The following is a 22,038-nucleotide window of genomic DNA, read 5'->3' as shown; positions in this document are numbered from 1 at the left end:
CGGCTAAGGCACCAGCCACATACACCTAAGCTGGCCAGTTCGAATCCAGCCCAGGCCCGCCAAACAACAATGATGGCTGCAACCAAAAATTAGCTGGGCGTTGTGGCGGGTGCCTATAGTCCCAGCTACTTGGGAGGCAGAGCCAGAAGACTCGCTTGAGCCCAGGAGTTGTAGGTTGCTGTGCGCTGTGATGCCGTAGCATTCTACCCAGGGGAACAGCTTGAGGTTCTGTCTCAAAAATAAATAAATAAATAAATAAATAAAGCATTTTGCTCCCAGAGCTGGTCACACCTTGGCCAGTGAGGGCAGGGTCAGTACAGATCCTGCGTGCTGTGTTGAAGGGGTTCATAACCATCCCATTGATGGCTTGTGATACCCATGTCCCTGGCAGCTCCTGACACGCTCCAGCGTCCCTGGCCCGGTGAGCCTATGTGCCTGAAATTTCTTGTATCATTGTGTGTGGTAGGTTTGCAGTAGCCTGTGGGTCCTAGGGGCTTTGTCTCACGCTTGCGCACCCACAGGGTGGACGTGAACACTGACCGAAAGATCAGTGCCAAGGAGATGCAGCGCTGGATCATGGAGAAGACAGCAGAGCACTTCCAGGAGGCCATAAAGGAGAACAGGGTGCACTTCCGCGCTGTGGATCCTGATGGTGACGGTATAGTGGCCTGAGGGCCAAGCCTGGGCCGGGATGTGTTGGGGAGGGGCAGGTGTGGGGAGCCGATCTAAGGGCCCTGAGTGGGGCTCTGGCCACCCCATCCCCTGGCTGCAGAGCAGCAGGCTGGCTCGGCCAAAGTCGATTTCTTATACTGACCAATGTTTACTAGTGACATAGGCTCTTCACAGGAATGAGAGCCAGTGTTCTAGCTGAGAAGGGAAATGCAGAAGGTGTTGGGGCCACGCCTGGGCTGCACTAAGTACCCCCGTCCTCTGTGCCTCCTGATGGTCCCAAGGGACAGCTTCTTGAGTGAGGTAGTAGATGCAGAACACTGGACCCACTGCTTTTGGCCACTGCTCTGGCTGGACATTCAGAGCTGGTGGCCACATCCTTCTGCTCTGTCTGCTCCTGCAAATAGTGTAAGGAATTTTAGCCACTGTCCTGTACTACCCACCCTTTCCTCAGAGATGTCCTAAGGGTGCAATCTGTTTTTTCAGGCCGTGTGTCTTGGGATGAGTATAAAGTGAAGTTTTTGGCGAGCAAAGGCCATAGCGAGAGGGAGGTTGCTGATGCCATCAGAAATAATGCAGAACTCAAGGTCGACGAGGAAAGTGAGTGCTCAGATCCTGGCCAGCTATGTGGTCAGTATTGGGGGCCTTAGATCCCAGCCAGCTATGTGGTCAGTATTGGGGGCCTTAGGCCCTGGCAGTATCCAAGCTGGGGCATCTGTGTGGAGCTGGGTCTTAACCTTTCTTGAACAATTTGAATACTCTTTAAAATGTTTGACCCTATGGCCAAGTGTAGTGACTCACGCCTATAATCCCAGTACTCTGGGAGGCCGAGACGGGTGGACTGCCTGAGCTCACAGGTTGGAGACCAGCCTGAGCCACAGTGAGACCCCACCTCTAAAAATAGCTGGGCGTTTTGGCGGGTGCCTGCAGTCCCAGCTACTTGGGAGGCTGAGGCAAGAGAATTGCTTAAGCCCAAAAGTTTGAGGTTGCTATGAGCTGTGATGCCACATCACTCTACCGAGGCTGACAGTGAGATTCTGTCTCATAAAAAATAAAAAATAAAAAATAAATAAAACCTTTGACCCTCACCCTGCTCCCAGTTTGCATGAGGTCACTAGGATTTTGTTTTTGTCCTTTCTAAACCCTACAAATTGGATGTTGTCTTTCCTTCCCAAAGTGGTTGTTGCATTTTCCTTGCTTGTTTCTGCTCTACTTCCCCCATTGGGTTCTGCATTTCACGCTGTCCCCGAAAGTGCCCTGTACTGTGGAGGGTCTAGGGCCTTTGTCCTGCCAGCGAGAGTCCACTTATGGTGAGTTGGTCCAGCCTTAGTGGCTGCTGACAGGTGGGGCTGGCCACCTGGCCTCATACCCTAATGGTGTTGTCTCACTTGAGCATGTCTGTTCTGTCTGGGATGTGTCATCCTTGCTGGACTGTGTCATCTCTGGTGACTGATGTGCCATCTGCCTCTGATCCCTTGACCTCTGCATGGCTGGTCTTTTGTTCTGGGGGCTCAGGGAGAGCAGCTGAGGTTGGGGAACCTCACAGGTAGCCCCCCTGACCCTATCCCTCCCCTGTGAGGCTCCTGAGAGTCTCACAGCTGCTGTCCACACCTCACATGGTTTGGGGGCTGAGGTGGAGGTGTGGGGACTCCTGCTGGTCTCATGGGAAGAGATACCATCCTGGCCTCTCCAATCTCTGCTTCGGTCACCACATGGCCATCTTCCTCTGCCCTGTAGACCTCTGCTGTCCTCTTCTTACTGGGATGCCAGCTATGTACTTAGGGCCCAACCTGACCCAGAACAACCTCTTATTGAGACCTATCACCAATGATAGCAACAGAGGCACTCTTCCGAAATAGGGCCCCTCGGTGCCAAGTAGACACAGGGCTTGTCACCAGGTGGCTGCAGGGCATGGGGTAAACGCCGGGCACAGGACTTTTCACCAGGTAGATGTGGGGCATCTCACCAGGTGGATATGGGGCTTTTCACCAGGTGGGCATCAGGCTTCTCACTAGGTGGGCATGGGGCTTCTCAGGTCAGCCTGTGGCAATTTCCAGGCAGCACTCTGTGCTGCTATCCAGAATTGTTCTGACTAGAAACACCTCGGGGTCAGCCCTTCCCAGGAGTCCATACCTGTCCTGGTCAGGTCTCAGGTCACCCCATCTGTCCATCCTGGGACCTTGAATGGGGAGGGGGCAGCCCATGGGCCCCCATTTGCCTCCGGGGAGTTGGTTACAGTCAAGGTGGTGGCTACAGGTGGTCCGTGGTGACTAGAATGTTGAGAGTTTGGTGGCTACAGGTGGTCCGTGGTGACTAGAATGTTGAGGGTTTGAGAAAGGGCTGCTGCCAGACGCTGGGTAGTGGCATAGTCAGGACCTGGGGAGGCCACAGCAGAGTGCTCAGGGGATATGGTCTGTGGCCTTGGTAAGTCCCAGGCTGGTCAGGACCTTCCATTTCTGCTCTGGAGGCTGAGGCAGGCCTGGCCTTCTCTCAGGGTCACTCAGTGGTCTCAGGACAAGTGGGCAGCCACTGCCCCAGGCGTCCCGTGGTAGGAGTACATGGGGCCACATGCCCAAACACTTTCCTGGGTCCCACTAAGAGTTCATGGGAAGATCTGAGTAGCCACAACCTCAGTCATTTCTAGAAATGGGGTTTTTCTCTAGCACCATGTCCTCTGCAATGTCGCACGTGAAAGAATGGGAAGGAGCAGAGTGACGCTGTCCCTGTGACGCGTCATAGGTGAGTCAGCCTCACCATGTGTTTTCCACTTTTGCCCAGGAGTGAACAGCCATGAATGGGGGTCTGGGCCACATCTGGATATGATTTGGAGGATCTTGCTGTGTTTTGGGGGGTCTGGGCCATGTCTGGGAGGTCTTGGCCGTATCTGGGCGGGCACTGGGCCATGTCTGAAGGGTCTGGGGGGGTGGTCTGGTTCCTGTCATGTGGGTCTAGGTCATTTGTAGGAGATCTGGGTCATGTCTGGGGTCTGTGCGTTGTCTTCCCCAGGCCACACTGTCCTTCAGAGAGTAGAGTCCTTGGTCCTGTGTGTAGTTACATCCCATGCACCAAGCCTCTGAGCTGAGAAAACAGCTCTTAGAACTTTCAGCTTTGCACACAGGTGCTCTGTCGGACAGGTGCTCACATGCTGTGCCCTTCTCAGCACAGGAAGTCCTGGAGAACCTTAAAGACCGCTGGTATCAAGCTGACAACCCGCCTGCGGACTTGCTGTTGACTGAGGACGAGTTCTTATCCTTCTTGCACCCTGAGCACAGCCGGGGCATGCTCAAGTTTATGGTCAAGGAGATCATCCGGGACCTGGGTGAGGCCTAGGGCAGCACTGGGTGCCGAGCAGGTGGGTTGACCCTGGGAGGTGCCTGCCAGCTGTGGGCTGACTGTCCTGCGGGCAGCTGGCAGCTCAGCACCTTCAGGCATCTTGCTTGAGGTCCCACACGATTGTCCCACCCCTGTCCTGCAGACCAGGATGGCAACAAGCAGCTCTCTCTGCCTGAGTTCATCTCCCTGCCTGTGGGCACTGTTGAGAACCAGCAGGGCCAGGACATTGACGACAGCTGGGTGAGAGACAGAAAGAAGGAGTTTGAAGAGCTCATTGATTCCAACCACGATGGGATTGTGACCCCCGAGGAACTGGAGGTGGGCCTGCGGGTAGCAGGGGTGTCCCTGAGCTTGGGCCTGGGGGTAACAAGGGTGTCTTTGAGGTTGGGCCTGGGGTGTTGAGGGTCCCCAGGGAAGACCCTGAGACCTCTGGCTGAGGCTGGTCTGCCATTTAAGGGAGCTGCCTAGAGGAAGCCACCTTAGGGCTATCCTCTGCAGCTGCGCTGGGGGGTCTGGCTGGGGCTGGTCACTTGGTCATTTACCAGCAGCATCTGACCATGGGCTCCTACATAAGGCACTGTTGGTGTCTGTGCTCAGGTGGGTGGCCCAGCATGGTGTCTATCTTGGCACTGTCTGTAGTAGAGGATTCTTTTGGTCTCATTTGGGGCCTTTGTGCAGGTGTGGGGCTGCCTTCTGTCACATGGCCTGAAGGGCGGGTTGGAATCCATAGCCTTTCTCTGAAGTGTTTTCAGTGGTATCAGTTTGGGGCTTGTTTTTCTCCTGTTGCTGAATGAGTCATTTTGTTTTATGACAGAATTTTCTGAACTCTACTGATGGCTAGGTGGGGCACAGCCAGGGTTTTGGGATCTTGTCAGAACTGGGTCTTGGTGCCAGCCCAGGTATCTGTGTTCAATGGCCAATTCAGTTCATGTCACCTCCCACTGGCCCCAGGCAAGCTGTGTGGGGACCCAGTTTCTCCCCTGTGTGTTTCCTATCTATGGTATCTCTCTTCTGGAACATTCTAGAATGTGCCCACATCCCTATCCTATAGCCAGTGAGGTATTTTCTATAGGGAATTGCTGTAGGTGGGTGTAGCATTAGAGCCACTGCTTACATAGACTGAGTTCCCTGTTGGGACATTCATGTTCATGGGGCACAGGTCAGGTGCCTGGTGAAGAATGGGGAGGGAATGTCCCTGGGACATGACAGCTGGCGGGCCCTGGCAGCCAGAAGGGCCAGGAGGAGGCCACTGACCTGCACCTGGGCACCTGCTGCAGAAATATATGGACCCCATGAATGAGTACAACGCCCTCAACGAGGCCAAGCAGATGATTGCCATCGCAGATGAGAATCAGAACCACCACCTGGAGCCAGAGGAGGTCCTCAAGTACAGCGAGTTCTTCACGGGCAGCAAGCTGATGGACTATGCTCGCAACGTTCATGAGGAGTTCTGAGCCGCCATCCCTCCCACCCCTTGCAAAGCCACTGTTTCCCTCACTCCTCTCTGACCCTCCATACCTGTGAGGGAGGTGCTGGGTTGGTCACGCCTGGGCAGGTGACTCTGGGCTCCACCACTGCCCTGAGCCCTCCCTCCCTCCTGCTGCTGCAGAATGGCAGGGTGGGTTCATTAAAGATGTGCTGTGACAGGCCACATGCTCCTCTGTGTCCCAGCCCCTGGCAATGTCACCAGGCCTACTCCAGTCACAGCTGCAGCAGAGTGCTCAGCGGTCCCTCCAAGTTGCTGCATCTTGCTTCAGAGAACTGCTCAGTGTCATTCTGCTGAAGCACTGACAGGGCTTACCAAGCTGTGGGAAACAGGGAAATAATGTAACACCTGCCATGTCCTTGAAAACTGAAAGATTGAGACACTGTTATGTTGTGCTTAGCTGGAAATGAGTAGCCAAGAAGGAAGTTAAGGGGAGGACACCTTCTTCTTGGGAGGCCAGGTATGTCCTGGGTGGGGGGGCCTCCCTGGGCCTGTCAGCACCAGCCAGGTCAGGAGCTGCACCCTCTGAGAATATGCAAATATTTGTTGTGGCAGGAGTCACATTACTTTACTTTAAATATATACTTGCCTTTTTTCTCTCAGCTTCATTCTTTGGGTGGAAATAAAACACAATTTGGAACATTTGTGGCCCAATGGCTTCCCCTTTCAGCATTTGAGGTGGGCAGTTGGATTAATAAAGGGGGCTTGCAGCTTTTATTGAACAGCCTTTGAGTTGATTCTCCCTCCTGGAACCCTGGGGGTGGTGGGGACTGCAGCACAGGCTGGTGGGATGTGTTTGTGGGAAAGGGACTGAGGGCAATGGGCAGGCCAGTTACTGCACTTGGGTCTAGCTGGACTGGATGTGTGAAGTTAGGAGCGAGAGCCTGGTGGATAGAGAAGAGGTGGCCTCAGGACAGGGCAGTGCCCTTGACCTGTGACCTTCAAGAGGGGGGGCAAGCCCAGCCTTGGGGCAGCATAGTGGGTATGTCAGGTCCCCCCTATGGCCTATGAGGAGCATCTCCTCTGCCAGCCTCTGGTGCCAACTGGCAAGCAGGGTGGACACTGTGAGGCAGATGCGAGACGTTTCTCAGGGCTGAGGCCTTGTATCCCCTCACAGCTCTTGTCACCATGGGCTGAGCTCTGTCCCCATCTGTGGCTTCAGCATTCAGTGTCCTGCCCTGGGGAGATAACACTCACAAAGGTGGGCAGTGTGAGCTGGAGCTAAACCAGGCTGGGCATACGAGAACAGCTGGGAGTGTGGTAGCATCTGGCTCTTCAGAGGCCCTGGCAAGTCTGATACCCAAAGAATAGAAGCCATCTTGTGCTGTCACTGTGCTGAGGGGACCTTGAACCCTGGGTGAATGTCTAACTTGGTTGTGGCCAGCCCCTCAGCTCAGTGGACACAGTCAGCCTTCCTCCTGCTGATACCTCTGTGACCTCCTACCCAGGATAACTAGAGCTGCAACCCTCAGGCAGCTTCCAGTAGGAGAGAACACAGCTGACTGGGGGACTCAGGGCGGAGTAGCCTGGGGGTGCAGTGAGGCTCAAGCTATGTGCCCCTCTGGTCACCTGTAGGCAGACAGCCACACTTGTATGCAGACATCAGAGAGTCTCCCACATGTACTCCCAGGAAGGGAGGGGTTGGTCGCTGAGACCCCACATGGACCTGAACCACTTGTAATGTGAGATTTATCTCACTGTCAGTGGGAGACAGGCCTGGGAACTGGATTGAAACTTTTAGAAAATGTCAGAAGTTTCACCATTTGCCCACCTAGGTTGGGTGTGAGCACTTATGCACAGGCTCTGCCTGCGCTCCCAGACTCTTTGCACTTTGGGGGCCTGGGGAGGGTGACTATGGGCCTGCTCCCTTCCCCCTTGCCTCCCACCCCCTGCAGGGCCCAGGGCAGCCTCCATGGGGATTTCCCCGCAGGTGGGCTGAGGGAACATCTCTTACCTGTGCTCCTGGGCTGGAGGGGATTTCCAGCAGCCGTCCTGCCTGGGAGGCCCCTCTCCACTTAGAACTTTTAAAGTTAACTTTTGAATAACCATGTCATGGCTACAATTTGGAAAATGTACAAAAGGACTCAGTGAGGCCCCAGCCCTGTGTCCAGGTCCAGGCCCTGCCTCAGGAAGGCCATGGGATCAGGAGACATTAAATGGAAGGAAAGACAGTTGCCCGTGTGGCCATGTGTGCATAGGCGTGTGCCTGCGTGCACTCAGCTCACATCAGCCTACCTCCCTCACTGCTGCACAGGCCCTCTCTCCAAATACAGCCACACCAGGGGTCAGGGTTCCACATGGACTTGGGGGGACACAGGTCAGCTTGTGAACACCTGCCCTGCTTCAGCACACTCAGCTGCTTGAGGTGCATACGTGCACGTACACGGATGTGCGCATGCTTAGTGTGGGCCTGGTCACCAGGCATCTGGTGGCGACTATCGGTCTGAGCTAGTCTTAAGACACCTAGGGGAGAGCCGAAGGTCCAGACTGAGGGGCCTCTCTGACTCTGACACTTTGGTTTATCCACATGTTCTATGCACCTTCATGATGATGGGTGAGTGGTGGTGGGAGTGGCCCCAGCCTTCCCAGACCACCCTGGCCAGATGGGGCAGGAGGGTCTTTAGTGTGGGCTGGGCATGGGGCAGAAGAGGAGCCTACACCTGTGGGGTAGGGGTCCAGAAAAGCCTCCTTTCTGCCACCAACTGGGCTTGGGGACACCAGCCCTGCTTGGGGCCCTTTCCTCCTCCCCCATCTCCCCCCCTCCCCGCACAGCCCTTATAGCCACATCCTGGCAGGAAAAACCCAGACTCAGAGAAGAGGTAAGGATGTGTGTGGGGGTTCAGCTGCTGCGGTCCCAGGTGCCCTGCTCAGCCCTGCTGCTGCTGGGACTTGTGCTGGGGGCTGCTGCTGAACTCCGCTGTGCTGAGGACACCTACCCTAGTGGCAGCCGATGCTGCCACGAGTGCCAACCAGGTGAGGCCAGCAGTGTGGGACCAGGCCTGAGGTGGTGGTCAGATGCCAGGCCTGACACTGCTGGCCTCCATTGCAGGCCATAGGATGGTGAGCCGCTGTGACCACTACCGGGACACCGTGTGCCTTCCGTGCCCACCTGGCTTCTACAATGAGGCTGTCAACTACGAGATCTGCAAGCCCTGCACGCAGTGCAACCAGCGTGAGCCTGCCCGCCTCCCACCCTTTGCCCCCTGGGGCCCTGCAGGTCCCCCACAGCCACAGGACCAACCCCAAACCACAGTGGGACTCCCTCCTCCCTCCCCCTGGGGCACCTCAGCTCAGAGGAGGCCACGTGGAGTTGCATGGAGGGCGTTATTCACGTGGTCTCACTGTGCTGCTGGGTGGTAGGGCCCAGCTGGGGTCCAAGGAGGATCTTGCCCTGTGTGCAGCTGTGCCGGAAGCAGGTGCAGGACTGGGGTGCAGGACTGGGGACACCAGCTCTGTCCTTGAGCTGCCCACCCTTCCTGGGGGCTATGCCTCCTTGGCAGCCCCCACCTGATGCCACTGCTACTACTGGTCCCCTGCCCAGGAAGTGGGAGTGAACCCAGGCAGAAGTGCACAGCCACACAGGACACTGTCTGCCGCTGCCGGCCAGGCACCCAGCCCCAGGAAGGCTATAAGCATGGAGTTGGTGAGCCTCGGGCAGCCTGGCTGGCAGGGTAGGGGTTGCACAGCCAGTGCGTGAAGAGGTTGGGATCTTGGTGCCCTCCTCCTGGGGGGAGGGTGGGAGCCTCGTACTGGTACAGAGACCATGGTCCCCACCACGTTGTGCTGGCACCTCTCTTGTGCCCCCTGGTTCAAATCCCTGCAGGGCCAGCAGGCCGAACATGACAGGGAGGCCTCAGAAGCCAAGCTCAGCTGAGCCTGGCCTGCTCTTGGTTGCAGACTGTGTCCCGTGTCCCCCTGGCCACTTCTCCCTAGGTGACAACCAGGCTTGTAAGCCCTGGACCAAGTGAGTGCACAGCCCAGGGTGGGGCGGGGGATGGGGCAGAAGATGAGCCTGTAGCTGGTGTCCCCAGAAAAGCTGCCTTTCTGCCACCAACTGGCTCCTGGGCCAGGCCCCACCCTTTCTTGCTGAGGTGCCAGCTCTCCCTGTAGGTAGATAGGGGCGTGCGAGGCCCTGGCCCTCACTTGTCCTCCCAGGGCTCCCATCCCAGGGTTTGGGAGTTGTGGGGCCTGGCAAGGGGGTGGGGAGTCAGGCAGGGCACTGGGGCCCTGAGGGCATTAGGAGTAAAGGTTTGTAGTCTTGAAGGGTGGTGAGGACCTGTGGGCTTATGCAGGGGTCCTCAGGTGTCTTTGGTCTAGAGTTCTGAGATGGTGATACCTTTGACTGGTCAGTGTCCCTGGGGTCTCTAGCCTGATCAACCCCTCTGCCCTCCCAAAGCTGCTCCGCTGCTGGGAAGCACACACTGTATCCAGCCAGCAACAGCTCAGATGCCATCTGTGAGGACAAGAGCCCCTTGACCATACCATCCAGGGAGACCCAGGGCCCCCCAGCCAGGCCCAGCAGTGCCCAGCCCACAGCAGCCAGGCCTTGGCCATCACAGGGCCCCTCCATACCCTCCTTGGAGGCCCCCCAGGGTAAGAGGGCCTGGCCTCACCTCAGCAGAGCCACAACTCAAACAGGGGAGTGGGGATAAGAGAAGATGGGGCTTCCCTCTGCCACTTTGGCCCCTCCTGTGCATCTCACCAGTAGGCCCCCTCCCCTCAGGCTCTGCACTTGCTGCCATCCTGGGCCTGGGCCTGGGCCTGGGTCTGCTGGCACCTCTGGCCACACTGCTGGCCCTACACCTGTACCGGAGGGCCTGGAAGCTGCCCACAGATGCCCCCAAGCCCCCTGGTGAGTGCCTATTGTGGGCTCAGCCCAAACCACTCTGGGAGGGCTGAGACCTGCACACTTCTCATGGCTCTGTCCTTTTACCTCCTCAGGGGGAAACAGCTTCCGGACCCCCATCCAGGAGGAGCATAAGGATGCACACTCCTCCCTGGCCAAGATCTGAGCAATGTCCACTGAAGAAGTCATGCCCCTCCCAGGGCCCCCCAGAAGGTCCAGCAGGCTGTGTGGGGCAGTGGGTGCACCCCAGGTGCAGGCTGCCATGCCTGTGAGGGGCCCACCACCATGCTCGACACGGTACCTGGGTCTGCCGCACCGTTCTAGGTGCTCCTAGAGGTTCCTGGGCTCTCTATGTATGTCGTGCATACTCCACGCCCGGGCAGTGCCCCAATAAAAACATGGACAAATGCAGATCTCTGATTGAGCACCTATGGGCTGTGGGCCACATGCTCTGTAGGAGCAGGGGCTTGGGTAGAGCTGCTTAGAGACTGGCCCCATGTAGCAGGGGTGGGCTGGGGAGCCAGGGAAAGGGCCCAGTGAAGGTGCTGGTGGAGCAGGCCCAGAGCCACCCCTCTGAGGTCCTAAAGCCTTGGCTGGGGGCTGCATCTGGGTGGGGAGAGGGCCTCAGGTGCTGCCGAGAGCAGGTGGGCACCCAGAAATCTGGTTGCCACAGGGATTTCTGTTCCTTTTCTCTCCAGCCCCCAAACCCCACACCCTGTGATACCATGTGGGTGGTGGCTCTGGGACTCTCACTGGGCACCACCCTGGGAGTCCCTGCAGTGGCACCATCCAACAAGATGGCCACTTTGGAAAATGAGGTTTCAGATGGAGCGCACCTTTTGTCCACCCTAGGACCCAGCCATTCTGCTGCTGAGCATTGGTCCCATAGGAGCAAGTGTCTTTATTTTATTTTATTTTATTTTTTTGAGACAGAGCCTTAAGCTGTCCCCCTGGGTAGAGTGCTGTGGCATCACAGCTCACAGCAACCTCCAACTCCTGGGCTCAAGTGAGTCTCTTGCCTCAGCCTCCCAAGTAGCTGGGACCACAGGCACCCGCCACAACGCCCGGCTTTTTTTTTTTTTTTTTTTGCAGCCGTCGTTGTTTGGCGGGCCCCAGCTGAATTCGAACCCGCCACCTTGGGTGTACATGGCTGGCACCTTAGCCACTTGAGCCACAGTCGCCGAGCCGGAACAAGTGTCTTTAGATGTGAACAAAGATGTCTACAGTTTATGTATAATAGTCCCATAGTGGAGCTATTTGGATGAGCTCACTATCTGGCACTAACTCAGCATTGAGGGAAGAAGAGTGGACAAGGACCCTAAGCTGAGACCCAAGGTCCTGGAGCTTACCTGGCTGACAGGGGTCTTCTTAGGCCAGTGTCTGGGAGGGGTATCCTGTGGGTGCACGGATGCAGGTTGGACCCTTGGAAGCAAGTTATAGAAACTGCACCAGAGGCTCTGACCCAGCACTAAAATAGCCATGGGCATGTGACCGCAGAGATGGACCACACAGAGAGCTCAGGCGAGGGTTTGTCCATAGTTTGTCCAGAACTATTAAACATCCACAGTAAACACCTTCAAGGTGCAAAGTGATCTCACCTCAACTCCTGAGTGGGAAATGCAAAACAGAACCTGACTGGCTTGGTAGGGCTTGGATGCACAAGGTGGACAGTGGGAATAGCCTCTCAGCGAGCCTCCTGTGCCCTGGGGCTGCATGGCCCAGCACCTGTAGCCACATCACATGCTCCAGACCTGGCAGCCACCCTGTGAAGTGTCATTGGGGCTGGCCCTTCTCTTGCCACTTTTCCTTTCCCATCTTCCCTTTGTCCATCTCACGCCGGGCAGGGCTGTTCAGTCCCACCGATGGGAACTTGCCTCTCCTACCACTGCAGCAGGGCAGGGACAGTCTTGAGGTTCTGCTCCAGCAGGGGGTCCAATAGTGAGCACCCAGCAAAGCAACAGGGTGGTCCTGTTACTTGCAGCCTAAGGCACCATAACCAATGACTGGTAGCCACAGTGAGTTCCTTTCCTGGTCTTGGCAGTCCTGGACTCTTCTTGTCCCCTCTTCTTCTTCCTCAAACCTCCAACCCCATGAACCTCCTGCCACTGCAAAAGGAAGACAGAGGCCATCCTATTGTCCACTTGGCACGCATTTGTTGAGTTCCCACTAGATGTGGGTATAAGATTTGGCTACAGACAAGACCATGGCAATCCCTGTGTGGTGGGGCAGCAGTCACAGCTCAGAGCACCTGACAGTAGCCTCCAGGGTCCCAGAAGGTCAAAGATCATGGGAAAGGGACTTTCTCTGAAAACTTCACACACATGTCTATCACTTCCTCCATTCTGGGCACAGCCCCCACCCCCAGGCCATCTGGTGTTCTCTCCCCAGCCAGGACACTGCTGCCTCCTGATCCCAGATGAACATGGCTCCCTCCTCTTTGCCTCTATGGGCTCCAGGGCTCAGGGTCCAGCTTCACCCCTCTCTGTCCAGTCCTGGTGGTGTGCTGACCAGTTCTTTTTGCCCAGCAGCACGGGTTGCACAGCCCTTGGGATGCTCTGCTGCATGAACATGACTTGTGTCATTTGAGACAAAAGACGCAAACAGATGGTGAGTTGCTCATAAAATACTGGAAAATACAGATGAGCAGATAAAAATCATGTCACCTCACCACCCAGTTACAGAAACTGCTCATTCACCAGAGCCTCAGGCTGCCCAGGAAGGGCCTTCCGGAGTGATCAGGGACAGGAAGACAGATGTGGGCTCAGTGTCACGGACGTCACTCTCTCAAGGCCCCTGCTCACAAGCCCTGTAGCCTTTCATTTCCATGGTTACATGTAGTGCCCTGCTAGTGGACACCAGGCCTTCTTGGTGCCTCAGCTCTTGGCTGAGCCCAGGTGTGACCACCAGGGGTCCCCCTGGTGGGATGCCCTCCAGGGAGCTGCTCATGGACTGGCCAAGGCGCCAGCTCCATCATCTGGACTTCCTCCCCTCTGCTCCCATTAAGCCACTTGTTCTCATAACTCTGTCTTTGAATAGGCAGGAGCAAGGTTCAGCCTATCCTCCTCTCTGAACACCGTTACCTGGTGCCAGGTGTTGCCTTATGGCTTTCCCTTCTGTCCCAGTCCAGGGCCTGAACAGAGATCTCCAGGCTCCTCACAGGTTCCTAGACACAGCCAGCCCCTTTCCCTCCAAGCCTCTGGGCAGCCCAGACTGCAGCCCACTCTGGAGACCTCTTCCTTTCCTGCAATGTCCAAGGGTGACCTCTTTGGTGGGGGGTTCACACATCTTACAACTTAAGGATAATAGGGAGTCACAAACTTCTAATTCCTGTCATTTCCCTTGGAATGATGGTTTGACCAGGTCTCCTGGGTCTGCCCCCTCACAGCAGTGGCCAGGCCTCCAGCCTAAGGGTACATCCATGGTCACACTCCCAAGACCCACCACCTCCAGCACCCTCAGATGTCTCCACCAGCTTTCACTGTGCTGAGAGCCTCAACCATGGGGCTGGGGAACAGGGGCTCAGAATCCCACCATGCTTACACAGGAAAAATGAGGCTCAGAGGGACACACAAAGCTTCTTAAAGCTCTGCCAGGAACTGGTTCTGTGTGGGGCGGTGGATGAAAGTGGCTTGAGAAAGAGTGAGAGCCAGTGATCTGGGGTGGGACCCCAGGTTGGAGCTGCCCTGGGCCACCCTGGAGGGTGATAACCCTCTTGCAGAGGCATAACACAGGCTCTGGCTCTCCTAGCTGGTCCCTGCTAGCCTCCTGGGCTGGGAGCTGAGAAGAGGGTGCCCTGGGACCTTGAAGGCACAGGGAAGGGTTCCCACAGGGCTGCACCTACAGGCGTGGGTGTGGGGGTACCCTTCCTATCTGTACCCTGGCTGGGCTGGGTGGGCTATGTAGGGAGTGCTTGTCCTAATCCCCACTTTAGGGTCCTTAGCATTCATGGCTAAGGGTCTTTGAGTGTAGCTAGGCTTTCTGGAGATGTCTTGGAAAACGGGCAACTTCATTTTCCTCTGGGGAGTGGAGATCTTTAAAGCCCTGTAGGGCACCCCTGAGGAAGCAGAAGAGTGAGGCTCAGAGAGAGGCAGCCCTCAAACCCCCACTGCATCCGGAGCCCACCGCGGTGGCCACAGATTTTGCATAGAAACATTTTCAATCCCTCCAGCTTGGCCCCAGCCACCCACCCAGGGATAAGGCTGTGTCCACGGCACTTACACCCCGGAATTAGAGTTCCTGGGCGGGGCGGGGCCGGCGGGGCCACCTGAAGTCCCTGGGGCACTATGTGCACGGGCGCTATGGCGCATGGGGTCCTCTGCCGCTTGGTGCTGCTCTGTGCCTTGGGCCTGGGCCTGGGTCAGCAGCCCCTTGGGAGCCTGAGCTGCGGTCCCGGCCGCCTCCTTCACGGGACAGGGACAGACGCGCGCTGCTGCCGCTCCTGCACCACCAGTAAGGCTCAGCCTGTGGCGCCCCCTCCTGAGTCAGATCAAATGGCTTTTGCCTAGGGAGGGTGGGTGTGGGGCAGCAGTGGAATGGTGGGCAAAGAGCCTGGTGCTGGCCAATGGGCCCTCGTGCCAGGAGCAGGGGTGGGGCAGGCAGCTACCTAGAGGGCTTGGGGTCCTGAGGTCCTGCGGGGGAATGGGCAGAGTGTCCCCTTAGCCATCACCCAGGTTTGGAGTCCCAGTGCCTTCTTCTGCCCTGCCCCCTGTGTCTGACCAGCAGTTGTGGGTGATGGGGCAGCTGAGACAGGGCAGATGCCAGGAGATGCTTCCTGTCAGGGTCTGGGGGTTGGGAAGAGGATGCTGCGAGGGTCCTATGTCTCTGTGTGCTGGTGAGGTGAACAGGCAAATGGCCTTGAGGCATCTATGTGGATAGAGGGAGCAGTGCAAGGCAGAAAGCAAGGAGGGTGTATCCTCAGGTCCAGGGTCCTCAGGAGGACCCAGCAGGGATACACCCAGTCACATGTATAGTCAGAGCCATGGGGTGGGGGCAGCTTCAGAGCATGGAGGGGTGCAACCGGGCCACACGGCTGAGCATCTGGGCAAAGCCCACAGTCCTGCCTCCCAGACAGTGCTCTCTGGGGGTGGGGACCTGACTCCCCCCCACTCATTCTGAGGGCTGAGAGGAGCCATGGGGGGAGACTCTGCCTGGTTGCTGAGAGGCTGACTTGTCTCCTGCCTAGCTGAGGAGGGCTGTTCTGAATGGGACTGCGTGTGTGTCCAGTCTGAATTCCACTGTGGAGACCCTCAGTGCAAGAGCTGCAAGCATCACTCCTGCCCACCAGGCCAGGAGGTGCAGCCTCAGGGTATGTCAGGGGCTGCTGGGGGTCACTATGCTGTGCCTAGTGTCATGGGTCTTGGCATCTTCTGCGGCTGGCAGAAGATGTGGGCTCAGGTCACTATGAGTGCCTGAGCAGGCCAGGGATTTGATGGGGATGTGGGGTCGCCGAGCCAGAGCTTATGGAAACAGCAAATGGACACATCCTCTGGGCAGGCACCCGTGTCCTGGGTCTTGCAAGGCCCGCAGACTTTCATTAAATGGACGAAGTGGGGGGCCATTCTTCTGTGGACCCAAGCCCTAGATGGACCCCTGAACTGGCCTGACCCCTCCTCATCCATCCCTCAAGGCCCCACAGCCTATTTATCTGTCTGTCCCCAGGGAAATTCACTTTTGGTTTCAAGTGTGTCGACTGTGCAGTGGGGACCTTCTCCAGGGGCCAAGAGGGCCGCTGCAAGCCTTGGGCAGAGTGAGTCTTGGGTGGGCTTCCAGTAGCTGGGCAATCAAGGCCCACTCCTGTCCTTCCCAGTGTGGTGACCCCCAACAAATAGCTCACAGCACAGCAGAGTGAGAGGCAGGGCTGACGGAGTCTATGTCCATGCATCTCAGCTGCCCCCAGTTTGGGTTTATCACCACGTTCCCTGGGAACAAGACCCATGACACCGTGTGCATTCCGGAGCCGCTGCCCAATCAGCTGCATGGCCTGCTGGCTATTGTGCTCCTTGCTGTGACCACCTGCATCCTTGTCCTGACCACTGTTCAGCTTGGGCTGCACATCTGGCAGCTGAGAAGGGAACACGTATGCCCCCAAGGTCAGTGGTACAGTTGTGCCCAGTGAGGAGGTGGGCCCCTGGCTGACCATTGACTGAAGCTCTTTGCAGAGACCCAGCGACTTCTAGAGGTGCTGCCACCAGCCGAGGACACCTGCAGCTGCCAATTCCCTGAGGAGGAGCATGGAGAGCGGCTGGCAGAGGAAAAGGGTCGGCTGGGGGACCTGTGGGTATGAGTTTGGCCATTTTTGTGGGCAGTCAGACCCCAGGCCATACCCTCCCAGGAAGTCACCTAGGCTGACCCTCAGGAGCAGGGATTCTACGTCCTGCCCTGGGCCTGCCCCTGCTCCTCTGACAGTGGAAGTGGGTGCAGGATGATGACAGAGATGAGTCCCCACACCATGCAGAAGGGCAGCAGCCATGGTTGGGCCTTCCACTGTTGCTGGCCCTGTTGGTGTAGGGTCTGTGAGTCCCTGATGCCTAGCATAGGAGACCATGACTGTGGATGTGTAGCAGCACAGGACCTGGCTGCAAGTGGCATCCAATAAACAATTGCTCAGTGACCTAGGTGCACATATACTGTGGATGGGGGGGGCACAGAGAGGGAAGGGTGCCAAGGCCCATCCTCATAGCTCCTAGCCTGGGGGATGTGGGGCACAGCTGGGGGCCATTCCAGTCCTGGGCATAGCACTTGGTGGGGGATCCCAGGGCTCAGAAGGCCTCCTGGAGGAGGGGAGATATTCGTATCCAAGCCCTTCCCCTGATTGTCTGCCCAATATACCCTGAGATAGCTGAGTCCTGGCCTCTGTACACAGAGTATCCATGACACAGCTGAATCTTGGCCTCCATACTGGGAGCTCCTGGAGACTCTGGTCTCTGGCTATATACCCTGCTGGCCCTTTTGGAACACTGGCTCTTGCCTCTCTCTGCCTAGAGTACAGGGCTTGGTTGGCTTCCATGTCTGGGACATTCTGATGTGTGGGGTCAGTCTCTAGATAGTCTGGCTTTGGCCCTCTTTCCACAGCCTGCTGCTCCCCTCTGCCACCTCCCTTGCCTTGGAGCAAGCTCTGGGGTCCTGCCCCATGACCATCCTCCCAAGCCCCAGCTCTGGCTCTCAGTACCATCTCAATTGCTGGCACAACCCTGCAAGGAGTGGCAGGCCAGCCAGTGGAGGCCAGTCTCAGCAGCACCCTCATGGCCACCTGGCCATGGCCCCAGTGCCCCATCCCATGATGTCCCCTCATGGGAAACAGTCAGTTCCTCCTGTGCAGAAGGCAGTGGCCCAGCTCACAGAAGGGAGGTGAAAGAAGGGAGGTGAAGAAGAGAGGGCCCCTCCATGAGACCTAGAATATGAAGAGCCAAAGCCACACAGGGGTACTTGAGAATGTGCTGGACAGTGGACAGTGAACAGTGAACATTCTGGGAAGAGGAGCCTCCATAACTCAATCCAGACTTTACTCTGGTGGGAAACACTTCATCAGGTAATCCAGAGGGTGAGACAGAGGTAGAGGTAGACATCAGCTAGTTGAAAAGAAGATGTGTGGCAGGGCTGGACCTGAGACAGGGGAAGGCACTGCCTGCCAAACAGGTGGGGATGTTCCAGGGAAGAGGTGCTGATACGGCAGGACGCAGGACGTGCCCAGAACCGCTGCCACCCTTGTCTCCAGGCCCAGCCCCTGTGCTGGCCAAGCTCTGCCTACGCTCTGCCCACCTCTCCCCCTGGGCTAGCCGTCTCTCGGGGCACCTGGTAGGCCCCGCCCTGACGCGAGGGCGTGGGGTGCTTGCAGCCGCTGGGACCTTCCACAGAAAGCCCCACAGGCCTCAGCGGCTAGGCTGACTCAGCGTGGAAACTAAGCGGGCGGTGGCTGTCTGGGAGAGGCGGGGATTCCCAGCAGGGCACTAGCACAGGGCTCAGGGTCTCCAGCACCGCCCTACAGGATTTGCTTTGAGTCTGTCCCACCCAACTGGCAGGGAGGGTCTGGGGTGCAGAAGCTCCCACCAGGGTAGGAGGTGAGAAGGGACAGCCTGCAGGGCAGTGACCAGGGGTGCTGGGATGAGAAGCTTTTGAGAGACCCGCCACCCTGCTAGTACTCAGAGGTGAGAAACCAGCTCCAGGCCTCCTCTTCTCCAGTTGTCAGCAGGTGTGCACCTACCCCCACAACCTGGCCCCCTCTCCAAGGTGGGAGAGACTTTGCCTCTCCCAGGCCAGCTCTGGCCCCACCCTTGCGGTCTTGGGATTGGACTTGGATTGGACTTGGTGTATTTTGCTCAGCCTCAGATAAGAGCCCAGAGGCCATCTCTATGCCCAGAATTGCTTTTAGCGGCAGCAAAGGCTCCCCAACGCAGCCCCCAGTCCTTCCTTCCTGAGATCTAGACTCAGTCACTGTGGGATTCCTCCCCAGCTGGACAGAGAGATCTATGGCCGGGGCAATAAGGGGACCCTCCACAGATGAAAGTGGACACCAACCACTCCCAGCTCCAGTCCTAGGACAATTACAGGGGCCCCTTGAGGGGCAGGTGATCCTGGGCTGTCCCCAGCTGTTGGGGTATGTGCCCATTGGCCAGGTGGGCATAGATGCCAGGCCTGGCTATGCAGGGGTCCTGACCAGGACCTGGGGCATCATTCCCATCTCCTCCCCCTACTGGTCTTGCTCCTCTAAGCCAGGCCCCCACCACTCTGGACAGTGGCTGTGCTGGGTGGGAGAGGGGCAGATACCTGCCTCCTGTGAATCTTATCTTCCCAGGAAGTCAGGAATTTGGGCTCTTCCTGCTCCACTTCTGAAGATCTCTTTCCAGGGGAGGGTGGCTAGAGTGAGTAGGGATAAGGAAAGCTCATGGAAATGCACTCTTCAATTCCTCAGGATCCCACTGTTTTCCATCTTTTTTTTTTTTTTTTTTGGTTTCAGTTGTCCTTGTTTGGCAGGCCCAGGCTGGTTTCGAACCTGGTGGTGTATGTGACTGGTGCCCTAGCCACTGAGCTACAGGTGCCGGGCCACTCCATTGGCCCTTTATCTGCCTGAAGGTCCTCAGCAGACCCCAGGCCCTGGCCCAGGAAGGCTCCAAGGGGTTCTGGGTGGGGGAGTCTGTGGGACCACAATCTGGAGATGGGAGGGCTGCCTGGGTCAGAGCTAGGGCAGCTTCACTCCTCACACCCTCTGAAGGTGGAAGGCATTCCTTTCCTGAACCCACAGTACCCTAGGATCACCCCTGAAGGTCAGGGAGATGGACGGGGAGAAGGAGAGGGAGGGGAAAAGCAGGAGGACGAGGAGGGGAGAAAGAAAAGAGGAGGAAGAAGGGGAGAGACATTGGGAGGGGAGCCCATTTACCTTGGGTCTCCCTATGAAGCCACCCTGGCCCTGCTGCCAACTTGGGCCCCAAGAGGGGCCCTGTCCATTTGTGCTGTGCCTGCAGCTGGTCACATCATTTGCTTATTGGGGGCACCTTGTTCTTGTCAGATACCCAGGGGCCACAGGTCCTCAGGTGCCCAGTTGCCCCACAGCCTGTCTCTCCCTGGCAATCCATGCCATTCTTGCCTAGTAGGCAAGTGCACCTGGGCTGGGCAGGTCCGGGGGAAGGATCCAGATGGGGGTGAGGTTGTGGACATTGCCCCTGCCAAGGCATGAACAACAGTGGTTCCCAGGAAGCCGTTTTTATTGACATCTAGGTTCTCAGTGGGCACCAGGAACCGAGAGCAGCCTACAATCCAGGCTTTTGGGGAAGCCCCCGGACAGGGGCAGGAGCTTAGGACAGGCAGGTCATTGCCACCATCCACTTCTCATGTCCCAAGCCAAGCTGTGACACATCCCATGACAGCAGGGAAAGCATCTCCCTGAGGGCTCAGGTGACCTCTGCTGATAACTTGAAGTCCCTGAACATGGGGTGCAGCCCCATCATATGGGGTGAGGAGAGCAGGAATGTTCTGTGACAGTCATGATGACACTATAGAACACAGCCCTGACCAGGGAGTTTGACATTACCCAATGAGGCTTCAGGTGGTGCAGAGGGGTGTCAAGGGGGTAAAAGCAGATGGTTATTGGAAAGTGACCCCAAGATGACATGCCCACATAGCAGCCTTGGATGCTACTGACCCCAAAGAGGATGTGTGGGTTTACCAAACCTGAGTGCTTAGCCCTACAGGAGGCTGGCCTTCATCTCTCTGGGTGCAGGCTGCAGGAGAGGCTGTGGCAGAGCTTGGCCCTTCACAGAGGACCCCACACCTGTGCTGGGGACTCAGGACTCATGGCCTCTTCTCACAGCAGCAAGTGTGAGCTTCCTGCCTCTCCCCTGGGATTCCACAATTGATGATTCCACAAGCTGATGGGATAGGTGTGGTAGAGTGAGCAGGGTGGGTGGGTGGCTCCTGGCTTCCCACTGGGCTCCTTCCTCTGGTTGCCCATGTCATCTTTTCTCTCTGCCCCTGTCCCTTTGTTCAGCCCTCCTGGTCTCCAGGCCAGCAACATCTCGGTAGACAAAGCCTCTAGAGGTGCGAGGCCATTTCGTCCCAAGGCTTGGAGCCTCCATCCCCTTGGGGTCCCACCCTTGCTCCAGGACAGAGTAGGGACCAGTCCTGCCATTCCTCTGGGGCCCAGGCAGGTCAGCAGAAGTTTGGGACTTGGTGTGACCCTTTGGGGGCAGGCACATTAGATGTGGGCCAGGGGCAGGACTTGAAGGATACAAAGGCCTTGCTGGCGGCCAGTGATAGAGGACTCTGTGCTCCAGTTTTGGGTAGGGGAGGAGGCTGAGAGGGCAGTGCAGCAAGGAGACCTTGGCTTGGGCCACCTGGTGGTGGGGGTTGGGGCACCTCAGAAGCCCTGAGCTGTCAGAGTGCTGGAGGGCACACAGGAACTGACTTGGCTAGTGCATGTCCTTTGTTGCCCACAGCCAAGTCCTGGGGTCTCTACAGGAACCAGGGGGAGTGGTGAGGCTGTGGACCATCCACCCGGTGCTTTGAGGCCAGGAGAGAAAGGTGCTATGCAGGGCATGGTGGGCAAGCCCCGGGGGTGGTGGTGGTGTGTGTGTGTGCAGAGAGCAGTCCTGGCCTGAGGGCACTCTTCTCTGGATGTCAGAGGGGTCCCAGAGCTTTTCTTGGGGACACCAGGCTGTGGAGGTCAGGGTGGTGGTGATGGTCAAAGGAGGGTACAGGGCTATGAGGGGCACAGGCGATGGATGGGAGCCCAGGACCTGGTAGGGGGGCACTGCCCCTCCCTGCAGTACAGGCTCCCCCAGTAATCCCTGTAAGGACAGGTCCCAGCAGTGGGGGCGGGGCGGGGGGGGCTGTTGGGGCTGAGGGAAGGGCGTGGGTGGGCCAGCCCCTTCCCCCTCCCTTAACCCCCGCCCACGGCCTGGCAGGGGAGCATCGCTGGGTCTATGTGGGTGCCCAGGGTGGACGTGCGCTTGAGGAAGGAGGGCCTGGAGCGGCGGGGCCCGCCTGACCCGCTGCGGAGACCGAATTTGTATCAAAGTAGCCTTTATAGGGCCCAGAAGACTCAGCGGTTCGCCCGGCCGCTCGCGGCCCGCCTGCTAGGAGGCCCGGTGGCTAGCGCTCTTGCGCTCCTCCTCTGCTGTCCCTGGCGAGGGCTCCCGGCCCAGGTACCCGCCTCCCGCTCGCTGCCGCTCCGCGCCCGGGGCCTCGGGCTCCCCACTGGGGTCGGGGTCGG

At 57.6% G+C, this 22,038-nt stretch overlaps 4 protein-coding genes across 6 annotated transcripts in view; 3 read left to right on the top strand and 1 right to left on the bottom strand.

Moving 5' to 3' along the window:
* Positions 1-6,210, top strand: part of SDF4 (stromal cell derived factor 4) — a 10,997-nt gene extending 4,787 nt beyond the window's left edge. For 2 of the 3 annotated variants that reach the window (XM_003793180.3, XM_023515170.1), the window contains 5 exons: positions 522-658; positions 1,156-1,269; positions 3,830-3,988; positions 4,145-4,320; positions 5,280-6,210. In XM_003793180.3, the coding sequence (XP_003793228.1) occupies positions 522-658; positions 1,156-1,269; positions 3,830-3,988; positions 4,145-4,320; positions 5,280-5,456 (763 nt within the window). In that variant the 3' untranslated portion in view covers positions 5,457-6,210. The remainder of the gene's footprint in view (positions 1-521; positions 659-1,155; positions 1,270-3,829; positions 3,989-4,144; positions 4,321-5,279) is intronic. The other variant, XM_023515171.1, reaches the window with a different exon arrangement.
* A 2,103-nt stretch (positions 6,211-8,313) lies between these two features.
* TNFRSF4 (TNF receptor superfamily member 4) lies at positions 8,314-10,726 on the top strand. Its single transcript, XM_003793179.3, has 7 exons — positions 8,314-8,461; positions 8,538-8,660; positions 9,030-9,131; positions 9,386-9,452; positions 9,885-10,081; positions 10,212-10,340; positions 10,430-10,726. The coding sequence occupies exons 1-7, from the start codon at positions 8,314-8,316 to the stop codon at positions 10,498-10,500; spliced, it is 837 nt and encodes a 278-aa protein (XP_003793227.1). The 3' UTR covers positions 10,501-10,726.
* A 3,906-nt stretch (positions 10,727-14,632) lies between these two features.
* On the top strand, positions 14,633-16,904 carry TNFRSF18 (TNF receptor superfamily member 18). Its single transcript, XM_012807225.2, has 5 exons — positions 14,633-14,783; positions 15,517-15,639; positions 15,993-16,080; positions 16,221-16,423; positions 16,493-16,904. Exons 1-5 carry the CDS (start codon positions 14,633-14,635, stop codon positions 16,615-16,617), a joined length of 690 nt encoding a protein of 229 aa, XP_012662679.1. The 3' UTR covers positions 16,618-16,904.
* Positions 16,905-21,705: 4,801 nt separating this feature from the next.
* Positions 21,706-22,038, bottom strand: part of TTLL10 (tubulin tyrosine ligase like 10) — a 13,918-nt gene continuing 13,585 nt past the window's right edge. The window contains exon 13 of the mRNA XM_023515136.1: positions 21,706-21,817. Coding sequence (XP_023370904.1) covers positions 21,706-21,817 — 112 coding nt within the window. The remainder of the gene's footprint in view (positions 21,818-22,038) is intronic.

Source organism: Otolemur garnettii, unplaced genomic scaffold (genome assembly GCF_000181295.1).
Source record: "Otolemur garnettii isolate 467f Iridium unplaced genomic scaffold, OtoGar3 scaffold00067, whole genome shotgun sequence".
Lineage (NCBI taxonomy): Eukaryota > Metazoa > Chordata > Mammalia > Primates > Galagidae > Otolemur > Otolemur garnettii.
This window is presented reverse-complemented; position numbering and strand designations above follow the sequence as displayed.